This window comes from Apis cerana, linkage group LG6 (genome assembly GCF_029169275.1).
Source record: "Apis cerana isolate GH-2021 linkage group LG6, AcerK_1.0, whole genome shotgun sequence".
Classification (NCBI taxonomy): domain Eukaryota; kingdom Metazoa; phylum Arthropoda; class Insecta; order Hymenoptera; family Apidae; genus Apis; species Apis cerana.
The window spans coordinates 13841895-13862383 of NC_083857.1; the positions used below are offsets into that span (position 1 = coordinate 13841895).

Genomic DNA, 20489 nt, shown 5'->3' on the forward strand with positions numbered 1-20489 from the left:
AATAAATTATTATTACATCGATCGTTTGTTCAAACGATGAACACTTTTCATCCATCAATGTCTTTAATATCTATGATGATCAAAAATGTTACTCGAATGGATCCAGTCCATTTGGATTAGATTCAAGGAAAAAACGCGGCGAATCAATTGAATGAACGTCCAGTGACTGACCGAGACCAAACTGAGTGAATGAACAGAGAAGGTTAAAGAGTGGGAGACGTGATTCCTCCTTTCGCGTTTGAAAACGTAAGAAAATATCGAAGAAAATATCAAAAATTAAAAAAAAAGATTATAAATAAATTAACGATACATGAATTAATAAAAGAATATTAAAAACAAGTTGTTCGAGTTCTTGAATTCGTGCTTGGAAAGTTACGTTTAAAATAAAACGAAGTGAAAAATAAAAATGCAAAATTCATTTCCAAAGAAATTCGATAAATCACTCTGTCGCGTTCCTTTACAAAAACCTTTAGAAATTTCTTAACGGAAAAATCAAATCGTTTCGAAGAAACAAAAGCCACAACCTAGAGATATTTCTTATGAAAAAAAAAAAAAAAGAAATTAATCAATTCCATTCAAACAGTATTTCTTTACTCTCCGTAACCATCCCTCTTTAATTACTGCCATTTTTTTCACCATGACGTGATAAAATTTCTATGAAATGTATTCAATCATCGGAATATCAAAGTTATTTCAACTATTACGAATGTAACAATGAATCAGGATATAGGAAGAAGATAAACGAGAAATTTCGTACCGTGTACATTCACTGGTGTTCCATTCGATAACCGACTCGTACGTGAACTCAAGAATTCGAATCAATCCGATACGATCGAGAGCTCGAACGCGACTGAACCGGCCAACTTCTTGCATTTCCCGATCCCTTCCCTCTACTGCGTCGCGCGACGATACTAGGCGCCATGGCGAGGGGTGGGGGAAACCGTCCAAGCGTGCAAGCCTCGTCACCCGGAAACGACGGACAAAGAAGAAACGAGGAGGAAACGAAGGAAATAATGGTCTCCTTTTATGCGCGTCTTTAAACAATCGGTGATAGCGATTTGATCGCAACAAACGACGAAATGGTTTTGATGGAAATCTTCGTTTTCCCTCTATCGATGAATCTTGCTCTTCTGTTGAATATTTATTTATTTGAACGCTTTAATGAGTTTGATTTGAACTTCATCGAGGAAACCCAAGATGAATTAGCAGATAGAACGCTTCGAGTTATCTGCATAAGATCTGACCCCGTTGGATCATTCGGAGTTGTAATATCATGTATATATAGGGTTATTTAAACTATTATATAGAATATCGAATAAATTATTTATTGATTTACGTCGATATTTTTTTTTTCTTTTACGCAGCAAATTATTTCTGTTTATGCTACGCTTATTTTTCATACTTGTAAATCTTGAATTTATCACACAAATTTATATTTTAACGATTGACAATATTTTCTTAAAAATCTGTATTTGCATTAATTTCATTTTCCACGTCGTTTAAATAAATATTCCTCGACAATGTAATGTGTTCTATAAACAGAAATCTTGTTTTTCTAGAATTTCATTTTATGTCACGTATTTCACAATATATCCTTTTTACTTTCGCATGTTTATTTTTAAATAAAATTCAAATACGAATGATCTCTACATTTACGTTTACATTACATTACAAAATTTAAATATTTGAAATCAATAATATTTTTTATTTACAAAAAATTGTGAAACGAATAATGTCAATGTTTCGCATAATTTGTCGAGAGAGAAAATCATTTGTTTCGAAAGAAAAAGGAAAAAAAAAAATCACGATTATTGGAATATTTTCCAACACTTCGTCCTTCGAAGTTTCAAAGTCATTTTTTTAAACGAAGCTACTTATTTTTGGAAAAGTGACGACAAGACGTTAATCATTTATAGCAATGACCTTCAAACGACATCTGATATAAACATTTATTTTAAATCATCTTAACATCCTTCATAAACGATATCATCATTTTTTTATAAATTTTTCGAAATAAATATCCATTTTATGCAGCCTCAATCACAAAAATTACTCTAAATATTTTTTTCCCCGAGCGAGAATCTCGTTTTTCGAATCGATAAATTAATCTCCCCTTGTTTAAAGCATCAAAAAAACAAACTGATCTTCAATTTAACCAGAAAAGAGGAAAAAGGAGGGAAAAAAATTCGAGATATAAAACAATAAACGAGAACGAGAGATATAAGGAATGAAATTCTCTGCACTTGCAACAAACGGATTAATCGACCAATCGAATAAATAAACGTACGTAAAAAATAAAAATAACAATAACAAGCAAGAACAAAAATAACTGCAAGAGCTGTTGGAGGCCACAGATGCGGAAATACTGACAAATATGGATCCTAAGTACTTACATCCTATAGACACCGTGTGGGCGTGAACTTGATAAGATAAAATCGAGGGATTAGGTAAGGATTGAATCTAAACAAAATCTGGGTCGCGTTTGGATCAAGTTATAAAATGAGGTCTGGGTTAGATCTGGGTTAGCATGGATGTGCGAGTTCGATAAGGGTGCGACGTGTGTGCTTATGTAAGGGTTTGTCTCGATTAGACGCGGGAGTGAAAGGGCGCGGAACCGAGAGGAAGATATTGCGATATTGCGGGGTGAAAGAATCCGGGGAAGGGTGACAAGGAAGGAGGAGGAGGAGGAGGAGGATGGCACGCCCCTTTTTATTCCACGTTCTTTTCAATCCTGCCAAAGGAGGATTCCTCTTTGGGGAGGAAATTTTCATTGCAGAGGTGCAATCGGCAGTGGGATGATAAGTTGAGGGGACAAGGATAAATTTATGGCTGGTTCACATATATTTCGAAACACATTAGGGGAAAGCAGGGTGAAATTTTAATCGTATTTATACTTACTCAAGTAAATATATTTTTAATTATTAGTCTCATTGCAAATAAGACAAACGTTTAAAAATCGAAGAAGAGGTTAATCTAACCAACTAAAATAAAAATTTCGTTGAAGTAATTAAAAAATAATTTAAGATGGATCAGCTTTTATTCGATTATTAGTTGTTTCAAATATTTCTGCAATAATAGAAATGAATTCGAAGTGTGTGGCGTTAATTGCAACGATTACGTTCGATCGAAATTATGAAAACGGAATTACATATTACATTATTCGTTCTGGACTAGTTTTGGACGATTGCTTGCTCGCTCCGCATATCACGTATACGTTCTTCTTTTGAAATCCCATCAAAGTTGATATTAAGGGACGAAGAAGAATACGAAAGCGTTAGAAAGGATTAGGAATGAGGAATAAATATGTACGATACGTGACAAAGACGCGTAGAATGCATTATTGCAGCGGAACAGCAAACGCCTGCGAAGCAACGAGGTATAATGGGTAAATACGAAAATGGAGAATGCGACAGAAACTTGGATATTCGAAGCGTCAACCGAAACTGATTGAAACTCCTTTGGTTACACGACGCTCTTTGATCAATTCTTCCTTCTCGTGTAATTTCTCGTGTTTCCCTGATTTTTCGATTAATTGGATTTATTAATCCAACGTGGATTCGAATATCATTCGAATATAATTTTAGATTAGATCATTTACCAATTCGAATTTTTCTTTTTTATTAAAAAAATGTCAATCAAATTGACATACGGGATGTAATTGATCATGAAATTTAATCGTTAGAATTTTGAAATTTGAAGAATTTTACTTGTTTCACTGATCTCGAACTTTCGAAACGAGGTAAAATATAATCCTAACCTCAAAACGATGAAATGTCCGTTATACAAGTTTTCTCGAAAACCTCTAAGGAAATCGCAAATTCCACGATGGTCTGCTTTTCTTCGAGAATGAGAATATTTCCACGAAACAGGAACAGAAACGACGTTTAGATCTATTTGCATTTGTACCGGCGAAACTTAAGGAATAAACGTCGCAACGACTACGAACGACATGGAAACGACAAAATAATGGCGGCCCTTCGATGTCGAGCATAATAATCAGCACGGTTGAGCGGATCCTCCACCAATTTGCATGTATTCTCGGAGCTGACATCCTCGCTATTGTATGTAATTTGCGCGAAGAAAGCAAAGCATTTTATCGATAATTAAATCCGAGAGGACGTACGGACGATTCTTTTCTTAGTTCTCTGAATACCTGCCCCTCGACCTCGTGTATATATATTAAGCTTTCCAAAGAATTTTATTTCGATTGAATTATAAAGTGAAATAGAAATAATATTCTTAATGAGTTACGCATTTATTAAATTACAATATATATGTAATCTACCGTTTATATCACATTTTCCAAATGCCACATATTTACTTACAAAAGATTACGGTAAAAAAAAATGGCTGTGAGAAAATTATACTTGACGCGAATTAAACCTCGAATTAAAATGGCATTGATGGACATTCCTCCAGATAAGTACGTACGTATTCTTTCTTTATGTACAGTTACAATGTGAAAGATGGGTAAAATTAGCAATTTGTGATTCGTATCGTATATATACATTAAGAAAAAGAAAAGATCGCAGATAAGTAACAATATGAAACACGCGAAGAAATATGCTTATCGATTGCACAGGGCTTGAATTTATCGCGAGTAAACGTAACAATACCCTTTCACGTTATGAAAATCGTAATGGCGACGGTTTATTGGGTAACTCTCGGAACGAATGTAAGGCGAATTTACACAGTTAGCTTTGAGCAAATAACTGTCGATTCGACGAAATCGAAAGTAATGCGAGCAATTTAAATCATTTTATGAAAATACAGAATAAAATTTGAACGAAAAATTATATAGAAATAAATCGATATAGTTTATATATTTTTAATAAATTAATAATTTGTTAAACTAGATTAGAAATCAATTAGCGTCAATCAATTAACAATTAAATTGCAATACTTTCCCAAGTACTCGTCATAATTCATAGAGATAATTTGTAGAGTTTAAACTAATCGAGACTCTCAAAAAAATTTCTACAATTTTCTTCTTTTCCTTCTTTTCCAATCTATTGAAATAATAATTTATATTTTCTATCCTATTCTATGCGCAATTCTAAAACAGAATTGTACAGTACTAAACACATAGGCCAAATATAACAGTTGATGCCGCCACTCGATCGTTCAATTTACGACTTCGCTATACCTATATCTAATACACGTCTATTTGAACAGCAGTCTTCACGCGAACGCACTGTGATCGGTTTTATTACGAAGCGTGCGTCTATAACGAAACACATACACCGTATAATGCTCGAGAACATTAATCGTATCTCAATCGTTCGTCAACAATTACCTGCCACAAATGATAACCGTCATTTCGATCCAACTACTACTCACGAGCCAATTTCTAAATAATCATTTCATCTCGTAGATCGAATATCTCTGTTCTATTCGACCGAAAAGCGAGAAAATCCGCATGATTCGTAAGGTCGAATCACGTTCACACTCGACGTGGTCCGCAGAGCGAAGAGAAAATTGAGAAACACGGGTATATATACCCAGTGCGGGTCGCGGACGCGGGGTGGGGATTCGGTGCGGAAAGGAGGAGTGGGGGTAGAGGGTCGGAGTGGGGAGGGCGGCAATGCGGCGGTAGTTGCGCCGCGTGTCGGATCAGCTGTGAGCTGGCAACCCGAGTCAGCTGACTGGTCGCGGCCCCTCCGCTGCGACAATCGATATCCCGCTTTGCTCCTGCTGTTATGACCGTGGCTGCGTGTTCCTCCTTGCTCAGATATACACCCCAACCCTCTTCACGCTTATGAATCTTGCGAATCGACTTATCACCGCCCACTCGTAGGGGTTAACAAGAGAAGTTGAACGCGTGTGAATTCGAAGGAAACGCGAGGAAGAAATTCCGGTTATAAAGAGCATCTCATGTGGATAGAAAGGGAGATGTATATCGTGACTGTTAAGGTGTTGCATTATTGAGGAAAAATATGGTGAAATAACGCATAAGTTCTAGCAAGATAAACGTATGGAAAATTGTTCGAAAAAATGAACGAAGAAATATAGACTTAGAATTGTACTTATATAAAAATTCAAAACAATACTCGTAGATCATAATTTCGAAGTGAATTTGAATCTTAAAGCAACTAATCGAATTACGATATCGTTACACCTAATTCGAGTATTACATTTAATAGATTCAACGTATATATTTGATGCATATACAAATCGTTCGAAAAATCGAATTCATTTCCTGAAAACCATCAGAACCATACGCAACAACATTGCGTCACAAAGCTTGGAATACAGCATCCCCGTTCTAATAACATTTCCTTCCCGCTTTGATCATCGTTTATAACATCAACAGAGGAATTGAAGTTTGAAAGCAAGGCAGACCTCGTTTTTGCCCGACCCTTGCTCTTCTGGAATTGCAGCCAAGGGCGGAAAGTAGACCGTGACCTTGACTCGTCCTCGTCTTTCCGGCTTACACACTCCGGGCCACGCGGGCTCAAGACCTGGTAACGATGCATTTTGTGCCCAGAGAAGAAAACGTCGAGGAAGAAGCGAGAAAAGCTTTTCGAGTGTCGTTTCGTCTCGAGGGTACACTCGTTATTCGTCGATCGAGTAAAAAGAACGAATACGAAAAGAGTTCCATTCAACGGTTAACGTTCAGTCCCCTAATTATTTCCGAGTTGATGAACGCTGCGTTAATTCTCTCATCCGCGTTGTCATCCGTTAACTTTCGAAAATTTTACTCTCGAACAAGATCGACCATCTCGAGTGTGATAGGAAACGATCGATCGTGATTTTCACTGATCGTGAATAACCGGTATTCGTATCTGGGATGAGAAATACGGGTGAATGGGTAATTTCGATCGTAGAAAGGAGAATTTTCTCGATGGAAAAGTAGTACAAAATAGTAGTGGTAAAATAGTTCCACGAGTGTTTTCTTCTTCTCTCTTTAAAAAAGAAAGAAATCATTTATCGAATTAACAATAATTATTGTTTCTAAAATGTAAAAATATAATAACTATCGACAAAGGTAAAGGTTGGTGTAACGTCACATTTACATAGGATATTTCATTAGGTAAATGCCCAACTCTCGTTACACAACATACAAGTAATTTTTTATCGGTTAACACTTTACTCCGAGGATGAGATCAATATCGCTATCTTCGATTTATCGTTAAATAAACGAGCAATACACACGGGACACCATATGGCGAGCCATCGTCCTCCTATTTCAGAAACTTTGCGAGCCATTTCAATTACCTGGGCTAGTTGCTTCGTTTACATGCAATCACTTCCTCCTTAAACTCGAGGAAGATCCTCGTTTAACGACGTCGCGAAGCCGAGCCGATAATAAAATTTCTTAAAAGCTGTTTAATCATCGATCAAATTTTTAAATCGCAAACGAGATTTACCTTACCTCTTTTATTTATCCCGTTCTGTTCTTTCAATATCGATCATTACGTTTCCAGATTGATTAAAGTGGGCGACTTCCATTAAAAGTTTCAACAAACTCAAACGGTTGTGCGAAGAAAAAAAATCAATCGGTAGACTGTTTAATTCGGATGAATTTGTGTCATTACACTCAACAAGAGTTTGCTCAAAGCTAATTAAAAAAACTTCTTCTTCCTTAAAAGAGTATCACGAACATAAGCACGAATAAATATAAATGCATAAAGGAAAGAAAGAAAAAAAGAGAAGATTAAATATCACATGGATTAAATTACGCGAATTTTTTTCATTCGCGATCGAATATAATCCGTCCCTGTTCAATAATCATTTACTTCGATTTAATCGAACGCACCCGCTATTACTCCCCAATTGGAAATTTACAACATCGGGAGGAAAATAACTGCACACGGTTCGATTCGGGACGTCACAACAATTCGCCGTGATTAAAATATATTCACACCGTCGAATAAATTACCTTTCATTTGCTTGGTAGGTAATCAAGGCTCCCCGAGCCGGGCATAAATCACCCCTGCCGCACGAATAACGACTCCTCTTTCCTCCTCCTCCTCCTTTTCGTAACAGCGAATAAAAACACGGTGGTACGATGACCGTCGGGTGTACACGGAAGTCGAAGGGCGAAAACAAGAGGAGCTTTTAACTGCGTGTGATTATCCGGACGATCGGTCGCTTCCTGGTCGAGCGTGGCATGCATGCACCACCACGGAGAACACGGATTGGCGCCAGCAGCCTCCGCCAGGATTACGGCGACCAAGGATGCCGATCGATGGGCGGAAATGGCGCCCGAGAGGCGGCCGTGCAACGTCGTCCAGTCGCTGCTCCTTCCACGCGTCAACTTTTCTTAACGTTTGTTTACTCGACCACCTCTCTCCTCTTCCTTTAGTCCAACGGATCCCCGCGCGACCATTAAGTGTCTCTACCGTCGTGAAACCGAGTGTGCGCGCGTGCATGTGCGCACTCGACACGTCGTGGAAATGTACGAGGTTGTGTAAAGTGATCGAACGGTGGAGGAATATTCGTTTCTTTTATTCCGTTCGATTTGACGTGAACGAAGATATATATATATATATTATAAGGTACAATTGCGATCATTTTGGATCTCGTTGCATTTTTAATTGCTTTGCTTCGATTTTTATGTTGAAAAGATGTTGAAAAATAATTAATTTAATATGAGCGATGCAATTACGTGGTGAAAAAAAAACTATTGCGCTAAAAAAGGCATAGGATTGTTTGAGTTGTTTTATATGTAATAGTGTCTTATACACGAATTTTTTTGATAGTTTTTGAGACAATTATACAGGATAGTTAATTGGACAGTATTGTGAAGCGTAACTTTAGAATTCGATTCAGATTTATGAACACACGTTAAGCTTGATCTCGTTACTAGCATGCTATGCCATTTTCCGGCATAAAATTATATACTCTTTTCTATATACATACACCCGGTTGTAAGTTTTCATATCGTGTTGAATTTATGTGTTCCAGTTATGAAATCAAGTGTCTGCTGTTACGCATCGTGTTCCGCTTTGATAACTTTGCAGACTGAGATTTTTGGCGAAAATTCGCTTGAGTAAATGTGGTTACGTATGTATACGTAAACGTTCAAGAATAATATCTATTTTTAATACTCTTTTATACATTCTTCATACACTTTTCGTTAGTTCGAAAATTCATTTTCTTACCACATTAAATTAACATCTGATCAGACTTTCAGATTTCCTTGTGTTTATTTTTGGAAAATTTCTTCGAGGTCTTTCAATGATTTTATTTAAATGCTAGACTAGCAAAAGTAAATTAGAGTTAGACTTTAAACACGTTAACTGATACACTTTTAGATTTCTCTCTGTTCACCTTGGGGAAATTTCTTCGAGGCTTTTCGACCATTTTATTTAAATACTACGTTAATAAAAGTAAATTAGAGTTATTTTTTCCAAAAATACGTCAACATTCATTTATGTACACACAACGTTTACACGCATATTCGTTCGGGATTGACTTAAACAACAATGTGCACAGAGTATACAGCATACCTATGGGGAATGATGTCCAATGATATGATTCCGTAAACAGAAGCGTATACACGATGCATACCTACTTATGTACAATGCAGAGAGTGGATGTGTGAGTTAGAATTCCGTAGAGGGTGAGTTGTTTATACGGAGGAGGATGCATCGATGGGGATCGAGGAGGGAACGAGTTCTTGGGAAAATTGCAAGGTTCGAGCAAGGTGGGGGGAGGGAGGGGGGATAAGGAATCGTAAGAATGGAGAAAATAAGAGGGGGAAGGATGATGCTGCGGAACGAAGAAGAACGAGAAGAGAGTTGAAAAGAGAGGGAGAAAAGTAAACAGTGACAGAGGGGGAAGGAAAGCAGAGCGGTGAAATGGGTCATGTGCACGATTTCTGTGCAGAAACTAGAGAGAGAGAGAGGATAGGCGCGCAATGTACTCACACCATAAGAAAAATTAAGTTGGAATTCTCTCTGTTATTTTTCGCGATACGAAATTAAATTAAAGTTATTTTAAAAAATAATTTAGAAACGATTCAATTTCAAAATAATTGATCATCTTTGTCGAGGAAATTCGATAAATTGAGTTTTTCCACGTCAAATATAATATATTTATTCTCTCACACACGCTTTCACTCTGAAATTTCCATTTGAAATTTTCCAGTATTAAATGGAAGCTTGTTATATGTCATCATGATTATTTATTAAAATTATGAAAATTTTGCTTTCCTCTGCGCATCTTAAATTCTCTTTATATGTCACGAGCAAATATTAATATTGATAACGATCCATACGATTTAAAAATGGAAAAATCACTGAAAATCAATTCGATATCGTTATCTTTTATATTGTTCAACGCGATTAGAAATTTTTATTTACTAACCGAAAAGAGATTGCACCGTATTGTGCACGGGAAAAAAAAAATATCGTTCTACGTTAAAAATCAATTGATCGTTCGTGGGAGACGAACCTCGTCCGTACTTTATCTCTCTTTTTCTCCATTTGCTTTTTTTACCACGTCCACCGAATATTTATAGAAAAACCGTAATTCCACGTTTAGAAAAGTATAGCCTCAAATAAAAGAGACCATTGAAGCAAACAATTAATAACCAATTCTTAACTTATATTAGATAGATCTAACGTAAAAATAAAATTCTAAATTGAAGCGTATTATTATTTAAAGTTATAACGGAAGGGTAAAACAATACGTGGGATACATCGGTTCATTTTTTTCAAAACTTTGACCTTTTTTTTTTACTTTCAATTAACTTAACTTAATTAAAATTACAAATTTTATATTTTTTCGTTAATAAAAAAGAATCATAGAGACACGATAGATTTTGATTGTTAATTTTATCAATCGGATAATAAAAGTAAAAAAAAAAGAAGAAAATTTTAATTACACATTTTAATCGCACGTAATATCGCTGCATTTATGCATATCATTTAAAACGATTATCTCCTATCCTTTGTACGCACGCAAGAGGGTGTGCTCGATTGATCGTATCCGCATGAAATATCAGCAAGATCATCGCTAACGCTTTCACCAAGTTTATACTCTTCGCGTTAGTTTTTTCTGTTTAAACGCATCCCCAATTCCACGCAATCCTAATTGATAGATCAGATCATGATGATCAACGATATCAACACGACTGAGAAATAACTCTGATAATTCGCAATATTTAATTCTCAATTTTGTTTAACTACTCTTTCAATAATAAAATGCGATACAATATCAATAAATTTCAATACGATATTTTTGCTCGCGTAAAATTAAATGAAATTCTAATTTCATTTTTAATTTCATTTCATGTCGTGGTAGATAAAATTTATATTTAAAAAAGATTCTTTTTCTTTTTTTCTTTACAATGCCACATCGTAATTCGAGTCTTGCGTAACGAGATTTTTATAACGTTCTTCTGAAATTAATGTTACACCATCTGTAAAATGCTTGTTTAGAAAAATGGCGCCATTGTTCCGTCATTATTTAAATTTATTTATAATATTTACGATTAATCTCTTAATTGTAACGAAAGAAGGATTGAAAAACTTAAGGAGAGATAATACATTCTAACGAGTATAAGATCAACAGGAATGGAAATAGCTGAAAATAGACGAAAAGATTCGAATCCGATCGTTCCTATTCATCACAAATTTCCCCTCCAATTCTGTCATACGCTCGTTGAAAAGAGCCATATCCCCCCTCATCCGCATCTTCCTCCTACTCCTCCAACGAAGCGAAACAGAATCGAAATACCAAAGAAACGATCTTTCCATTCTCTGCCCATTAAGCAGCTACTTTGACGTTTTCATCGAGTCGATACGAGAAATACACGTTTCGAATTGCACCACCGCCCCATCTCCTCGAGAACAGAAATCCTTATTCTTTCCCCTTTGTCTGGGGGGAGGGAAAGGATCGTTCGTTCTCTGCTTCTACAGAGAGAGAGGGAGAGAGAGAGAGAGACCATTCCGTAAGGGAAACCTTTTCGAGACGTTCCTAGGAGTGTTTTTCGGGACGAAAAATGGCGTAACGTGAGCCGATTAATGGACTTCCTGAAGAAAGGAAGCCTTCTCCGTGGGCCGTGCAGGACGCGTGAACGGTGCAAATATAGCGAGAAGTCCGTCAAATGTTTCTTCTTCAAACGACGAAGAAAAATTAGAATTTTTAAGAGAAAGGGGGTATTTTATTACTCGAAGGAATGTTTATAATTGTTACAGGAATATCCTCTGCGAAAGGAATTTTATGAAAATAAAAATTTCCACTCGGAATTTGTTCAGCTTAATGTTGAAACTTGGAAAATTGATCGATCGATCCGATTCGTGCAGATCCCAATTTACGATGTTTCAAGCGAAATAATTACAAATTATTTTTACGATAACAAGGAAGTTTCTGAAGAAGAAGTGCTCGAAAATCCATCACAAAATATTCTGAGAAATCGTTGTTTCCCTGCAACAAGGAGAGAGAAGAAGAAGAAGAACAGTCTCGCGCGAAAGAGAAGAAAACTTGACGGTTGGAAAAAACCACTGAAGGAAATACAAGTTGGCTGTTCTTGGCTAAAATTAAATTTCACAAATGGACGATGCGGTTAATTAAGCGAAGCACGCGAATGTCCTCGCTTTTATTCGATTTTCCTCGACAAGGATAAGTCCAAAGATAATTATTTTTCTCCCTCCTCCTTTTTTAAATACTCTGATTTATCTGGACACCTATTAATTATTAATTTTAATACGTTTAGAATAAAGATGCATCGAGAAGCATCGTATCTCTCAAGCCAAGTAATTAAACAATACAATACCAAATTCCAATCTTTCTTCTTATCGTTCGAATTTTTAAAAAAATGGAATTTAATTTAATTAATCAATCGCGATAAAATCACATAGAACATTTTTCAAAATGAATCTTCCGATAAAAATCAATTACATTTGAGACGATAAAAATATAATAACCAAACATCGATTATTACATCGATTCTTCCGAGCCAGTAACTCGCGCTAAAAATCGCTCGAAATCGAAACGTATCGTTTACGGTTCACTTGCAAGGTCACCGTGGGCTCGTTTCAGCGCCATCTTATATCGTTTCAAGGGTTATGTCAGGGTCGACAGTCGGGGAACGAGAGCACTGGCTCTCAAATTCGTTGGGACTGATTGGACAGGGTGATCGATTCGCTGGTAATCGAGGGGATAACCCGAGAAAGCGATCGTGACCATTGAAAACACGCGGAAGACCTCGAAAGAACGAAATTGGGCCACGCAAACAGCCACGAACGAGATCTCTGTGTGGCAAGGGCGAGCAAGGTCACTTGTGTTTTCTTAATGTCGAGGTGATCGTGGATCGTTGAAATACAAAGATGTAACAAAAATATAATTAAAGATGTAACGTGTTTGTTTAGATTCAGCGATCAAACTTTTTCTCGTTGAATTGAATTTTCGTTAAAATGTTCGGTTCGCATAATAATTGGAAATCAATTTCTTTTTACAAATTTTTGTTGTTACAAAATAAATTTTTCGGATTATGCAGTTCATCGTACGATCAAAGTGACGCACAGCGCTCTGTTCAGCTAATAAGAGATTAGCTCGGTTAATTAAGAGATATCGATGAAAATTTCGATAAATGGAGGATTCTACTATTGCTATGTGGAATCTGTAAAGAAATCAATGGATGAAACGAACGGACAATTGAATCGGCAAGTTATTCGCAATATTAATCAACAAATTGCAATTTCACAAATACAATTTCCACACCAAGCATAAACAATCTTAACAATCTCACGCTTTATTTCAATTTATATATACAACGCTTCAACATCGAACGCAATATTGTCATCGCTCAAAGGATGGTCGCGTTACGTCAATCATTAATTTCGCCAAAAATAATATGTTATAGGCGCTATATTTTCAACGATAATTGCAAAAAATAAAACTTTGAAAACCAGCCAATTTTTTCGATCGCTCCCGCTCGTTGATGATCCGTTTAATTTCCCTGTAATAAATTTTTTTCACCGACCAGCCAAAAATATATACCAATTACGATACAGCTTTTCCCGTATGGCCACGAGTTGGGCGTGAAAGTTTTATCCGCGGAACACGCGGGTCAATATTGGCCCACCAATTATTCCCGCCGGAGAGAAAATTAAATTTCGCATTCCGCGTTGAAATTCGGATTTGAAACCGAAGAATACGTCGCATATTAATTTTCGGCCGTGTGGTTACACGGTTTCGACGATACGTTCGCGGGGGGATCGATCAAACATTGACATAACCTCGATACTTTAGGCCGCATTCGAGCTTCCGAAAGAAATCGAATCGGTCACGTGACGTCGATACAGCTCTTTATTATTCCACGTACAGAGGTTCGTCCTTTCCGAGTTTAGCGATAAAGCTCGGGAAAATGATTGGCAGATTAAATTTTGTACAACGAAGGATTTACAAGTTGAGTTTTGAGTTTTCGTTTGAAACGTAGGATAAGGAAATTTTCACGTGTTTACATTATGCAAATGTAAAATATAATTAGTTGAGAAATATTCTTTTCCAATTCTTTTTCGTATTAAAATATTCGTCATTCGTGAATTCTTATTCGTGTTATTCGTTGAAAAACGATTTTCCGTTTTATTTTCGTATGGGAGATACATATATGAATATACAAAATAAAAAAATTCCATCTTCAAAGAATATCTTCTTTCGCGATCAACAAATTCCAAGTTTCCACCGTTCCACCTATGTTCTTTCTCATCGTCGATTCTCGACATTCCTTCCTCTAAAAATTTCATCTAAATCATCGATCTTTGTATATTCGCTAAAATGCGAAATGAGAAAAAGAATCGAAATAATGCACGATCAATTTTTTTCAATGCAAATTTCAAAAGAAACACATATATATATATACTTACAATAATTTATATAATCTACGTTTACGTAATAGTTTAAAATGTGAAAAAATTATCGGAATCGATATTTTTGAGATATTTGAAAAAATATTGCTTCGTCGCTTCGAATTAAAATTAAAAAACTTACTGGAACAGCGAATGTGTACGTACATTCGTGCGTTTGGCGTAAAGGTGACGATACGTTTCACCGCTGCTATTCCATTTAACCATCGATATCGAACCAGTTTCTATTCCATTCTATAATTTTTCACGTCACCAGCACACAGGAAGCGAAACATCTTTCGACGAGTTTTATATTTGAATGTTTTCGATCGTAGTTTCGTTTTCGTTCGAAGGCGCATCTTCAACTGACACGGGCAAGAAAGAATTTTTACGGTTGGACGGGTTCGAGCGTACCTAACCTTCCTAACAGCCGTATTGCTCGCGAACAGCGAGAGACATAAACGAGAACGAGCGCGAATGCTCGTTTCTTGGAGAGGCGCCATAAGCGGCTGGACAATAACGCCACTCCGCCTTTCCAAGAATCGTTCTCTCGCGTTTCGACCGATAATGGCTGACTTCTCGTCCTTGTCTCGCAGCCCCATCTTCCCATCGTTTTTATATTAACGACACGTGAAGGTCTATCGACACGTCCAAGATTAGAAAATTCGCGAGAACGACGAAAATCGGACGATTTAAAATTTAAAAAGTTCGATAAAAGTTATTGACACAAAGTTGGGAAGAATTATCGGATTATCGACAAAAATTCGAGGATTAGAAAATTAGATTGGATCAAGTAACCCGGTCAAATTAGATATTAATATTCTTTTCTTTGATTTTCATGGTTTTATTTCGATTTTTATCAATTTATTCGTGCTTTCTAATTTCTTTACGATCGATCAGAGTGCCGACATTTACGCAAATTGATACAGACGAGTCACATTGTGACTGGTACAACGTTTCGATTCCGTTCGTTGATCTACAATTTGTGAATGGATGTTATACAAAGAGATATATCAGCTTTTGCAACGTTATTGATACATCGGTAACGTGTCCAAATTTTTTTCTCTTCTTCCCTTTTCTTTTTCTCCTTATAAAAAATGTTGGCTAGCAGCAAAATGCTATCCAGAACCTGTTATTCAGGGCAAACAGGTTAATCCGTTAAAGTCAAAGTGCCAACTGGATCGTGTGTAGGATGCTGGAGAATCTGCTTGATGTGCCAACCAATTTGGCAATGTTCTTCGTGTAATACATCGTGTAATACGTCTTGATGGATCGCTCATCACCGTTGCTTTTATATCAACGAGCGTTGGTAATGTAAAGATTTAGAAAGATTTCGGTAAAAGATTCGATTAATTAAAACTCTCTTTTGACCGTTTATGTTCAGAAACTTCTCGAGGATAGAATTTAAAAAAATTCGAAAGTCTAAGAATAAAATTATTTTAAAAAATAATCCTTTCAACCGCGTAATCTTCCCCATCTCGTTTGCGCCGTGAAATACTAAGCCAAGCCTGAATTACGCGTCATCCCGCTTGAGCGATTGTAGAACAAATACAGCAGCGTTGGAACAGAAGAAGAAAAAAAAAAAAGACGATGCGAAATAACGAGGAAGCAGAAGGAAGATAAAGGAAAATCGCGGATTGCGTCACATTTCGTGCAGCGTTCGCGCCCGTAAATCACGAGAACGTCGAGCGCGTGTAAAACACGCGCTTTTCCGGGAAACGCGAGCGATCGAAGAACGGCCTTGGCGTTAGCCGAAGTCGTCATGGAGGAAAAATAAACCGCGTGAAAGGATAAATCGAGAATCTTGACACTGCGCCGTTTCACCATTATTCGAATTGGAATTTTTCATCTTTCTTTCGATTCGCTCCAAGAGACGATATAAAATTCGTTATTAAGCGTCTTAATTGACTTCGAATGATATTTCGATATTTTTAGAGGATTTCGTTCTCAAAAAAAGTGAACTTTCCTAGCCAAAAATATAAAGTAATACGAAGTTTGAAAGAACGGTTCTAAGATATATTTTAAATTTTTAATCACACTTGTTTTTTTTTTTTTGAGAGAGTCTTCAAAATCCATTTATTTCTATACTTTTATAATAAGGAGTATGTTGTTAATCGATTGCGATATTTCAATGTTGCATTTTAACATAACATTCTTGAAGAAGATACATCATCTCTTCACGAATAAATTTCTTCGATATATTTCTGTTAACGCATTACGTATTCATAAATCATGCTGATTTCATTGGAAATTGTTCGAACGAATATTCGACAATTTGCGATTTAAAATAACCAACTTTTTTCTCCTTTCGTTCTCACAATTTTAGAATTCGCAAGAAGATGGTAAGAATTTATCGGAAAATCAATTACACGTCGACCGTTCTATTTTTGATCCTAGATTATCAATTTATTATTAAGAAAAATTTTATTAATCTTTCCCTTTTATTTATGTACCCTTTTTTAGAAAGTTTCACGAAGCAGCAGATAATTATCAGTCGATTAAGCAATAATATATATATATATATATTGGATACGCTCGAACGGCCAGATGGTTGATGAATTTTCCAATGAATTTCACGAAAGACGTCTTGGACGCGTCATTTTTGTTTTTTTCGATATTAAATCGATGATAAAGTCGAAGTTGGACGGTGAAATTATCAATCATAATTATAAGTAGACGGAAATTTGTAGTTACACTTTTGTCCTTATTAATAGTTTTCATCGGTTGTTTCATTGAGAATTTAGGAAAGATCGTTTCAAGAAGCTTCCCGTTTCCCGAATGAAATGTTACACAGGTGAATCCAAAAATAATGCATGCCAACCGAAGTGAATTAAATTGAACAGCTGCAGATTTGGTTAAAGTATATCCGGTTTGTCTCAATTAAATATACGTCTCAGTTCGGAACTATTTTTAATTCGATTCGGGAGAGATTCGAGTCGAAGAGATGGCAAGCGTACGTCTGATACAAGCAATTTCCTTACCGATTCACTTCAATTCGAATTTCAACTCGAACGAATTTCAATCTAACTCCTGAAGCTAGATTATTGCATGGAAACCCCAGTCGATTCTTTTCATTTTATTATTTAACTCGACAAACTTGGTGGGAATAAATTTTGAAATTTCTCAAATCTATGCGAAAAAGTTCTAATTCGAACAAATCCAAATTCAAGAATTAGATTTTTAGATATTTTATATCTCGGTATTTTCATCAAAATGTTGTTTAAAAACTTTTATAATTTTTTCTACGTAAAAACTTCGATTTTCATTTTGAATGAATTTTTCGTTCAACCGTGTGCGTGTGTTTAATTACAAATACTTTCGATCGAATTTTTTAAATTTTAAATCGACTAATTCTATCATTCCAAAAAATTAAAAAAAAATTAGAACTTTACGATACAAAAACTGGTATATGTAAGAAAAATGATAATTTTAATTCTTCTGCGTTTATTTATATTGTATTACTGTTCTAAAGTTTCAACATCTACAATGAATCATTCGCTTCCCACGATTCCTTTAACTCTATCTATCTAATGAAATCGCAATGTTAGAAAACGCTTGACACGCAATGCTATTCAATGCCATCTTGATTTTCGCAATCAGAAAAACAATCCTCGACGAATTATTATCTAGATTTTTTAGATATCATTATCTAGATATCTGTACTACATACGTATATTATTTATTAACTTATTTATTGAGAAATTGGATCATGATATTTTTTTTATTGTTCATTTCTTTTAGCCTTATTACCACGTGCCGATAAGACTGTTAATTCTTTCGCCACCAATTGTTTGCACATTGTCTCAGCATCGGCTGACGTGTCAAGACTGATCTCTCGCTCGCTTGTTATCGCGCCGTTCAAACAATTCTCGAGACAAACAGATTTCAAAAAGTTCTACCTCGAGTGCACTCGGTTACATTTGTTTCAGCCTAGAAAAACTTATAGGGCAAACCGAAATACGAATATATTTGTTTTCCTCCTACGTGACAATATTAGAGCAACTATCAGTTTAGTTTTAAATAATTCTAGTTTTAAGTATTCACATCGTTGAAAATTTGGTATAAATAAGATTAGAAATAGTGAAAGAACATGATAATCTATGATAGTTTAAACCGAGATAAAAGTAAGTAATAAATGATTGATAGATTCAAGATTTTCTTCTTTCCCTTTTTTTCAACAACTTTTTTTAAGAATGATTAATAGGTATGTAATTTATTATTCAAATGATTTGCTAGCATTGCTTGTAATTTACAAGCATTTATGTTTCAATATACTACTTTCAAGAACTGGTATAATTTATTTATATTTTATTGAATTTTTATTGATCAATATATTACAAGTTATCTTGACCCAAATTCTCAGAAATACGGAAATAGTTTTATTTCGTATGAAAAATATTATTATAATCAGTAATTAATTAACATAATTAACAAATAAAAATCGTTTTAAGAATAAATATTAATAAATTTGCACATACAATAAATTAAATTGAATACGTATTTTTTATTATCTGTTTTCAACAAACTATTTGCGTTTTTTATTTAATTAGACGAATACATAAGACGAATACATGCAACTGGAATTGTTTGAGGAACTCTGCAAATATTGATTTTAACGAAAACAATTCATACGTCTAACCTTCTAAATGTATTTTGAAGAAGAAAAATCCTTATATATAGTTATAACTTATGATTTCGAAAATAATATTTTTTAATATTTAACATAATCTAAACTAATATGCTAAAATTTATTTACTTTTTCTAATATCTTATTATTTAAACAATTCGTATAATAATTATAAGCAAAAATACTATTGCTAGTATCATAATTTTCTAAAATTCACAAACACTTATTTCACCTATTCATTTTCCTACTATTTCTTTCAATCCGTATAATTATTCGTGTTACGCTCGAGACATAACAGTAAACATTCATTATTGTTTCTCAATAACACAGCATACATAGAATTCTCCAAAAACTTATATAATTCCTACAGTTCCACTTAACCTCAAAACCGCATTTGCATTCCAGAAAATATCCCAAAAGCAAGTTAATATCAAGGCTTCTAAATTACATTATATTAATGGAATCTTTCAGTTTTGCATCTGTTCAACTCTTACTCAACAAATTCGATTTTCCTCAAAATTAGTCACGATTGGCAACAAAGAAAGTTCGTTAGGTAGAATATTCAAAGGGCTCTCGCGAATCCTTGCCGGTTGAGATGCGCGCAGGCGCATGATGCGAAGACTGACCTGCAGAAACACGTGACGGTGTCCTCGACGTCGATGGAAAGAGAAGTGTCGATGGCCGAGTATTTGAGTACCTTCCTGCTTCCTAGGCCAAACATCGAACCAATTACACTGAACACTTCACGAGAAAGACACAACACACTAACCGCTTTGTCGCAAAGGATCAGGAAAACTGGCCAGCGAAACGATTGGAACGAAGGAATTGAAACAGAGGAACGGTATAAAATAGAACCAGAATATACTAATTGAAATAGGAATGGGCGAAACGAGAAAGAAGGGGAAGAATGCAGACAGAAGACACGACGCTAGATACGCGTGATTGAGACGCGCACGGATACAACGAGTAACGAAGCACAGACTGACGTCGCCGTTCTCCAGGCGTTCGCCAGGTACCAGTGACCGCTATCGGCTATCGGCCGCTACACGATAAACGGAGAAAGC

The 20489-nt window shown here is 35.6% G+C and overlaps 1 protein-coding gene across 5 annotated transcripts in view; it reads right to left on the minus strand.

Annotated features, from left to right (window-relative positions):
* LOC108003814 (MOB kinase activator-like 2) overlaps positions 1 to 20489 on the minus strand; it is a 45890-nt gene extending 25401 nt beyond the window's left edge. For 2 of the 5 annotated variants that reach the window (XM_062076546.1, XM_017066329.3), the window contains exon 1: positions 20052 to 20489. In XM_062076546.1, the coding sequence (XP_061932530.1) occupies positions 20052 to 20146 (95 nt within the window). In that variant the 5' untranslated portion in view covers positions 20147 to 20489. Of the gene's footprint in view, positions 1 to 757; positions 903 to 7882; positions 8286 to 14943; positions 15222 to 20051 lie in introns of those variants that run through there. The other 3 variants (XM_062076542.1, XM_062076540.1, XM_062076545.1) reach the window with 3 other exon arrangements.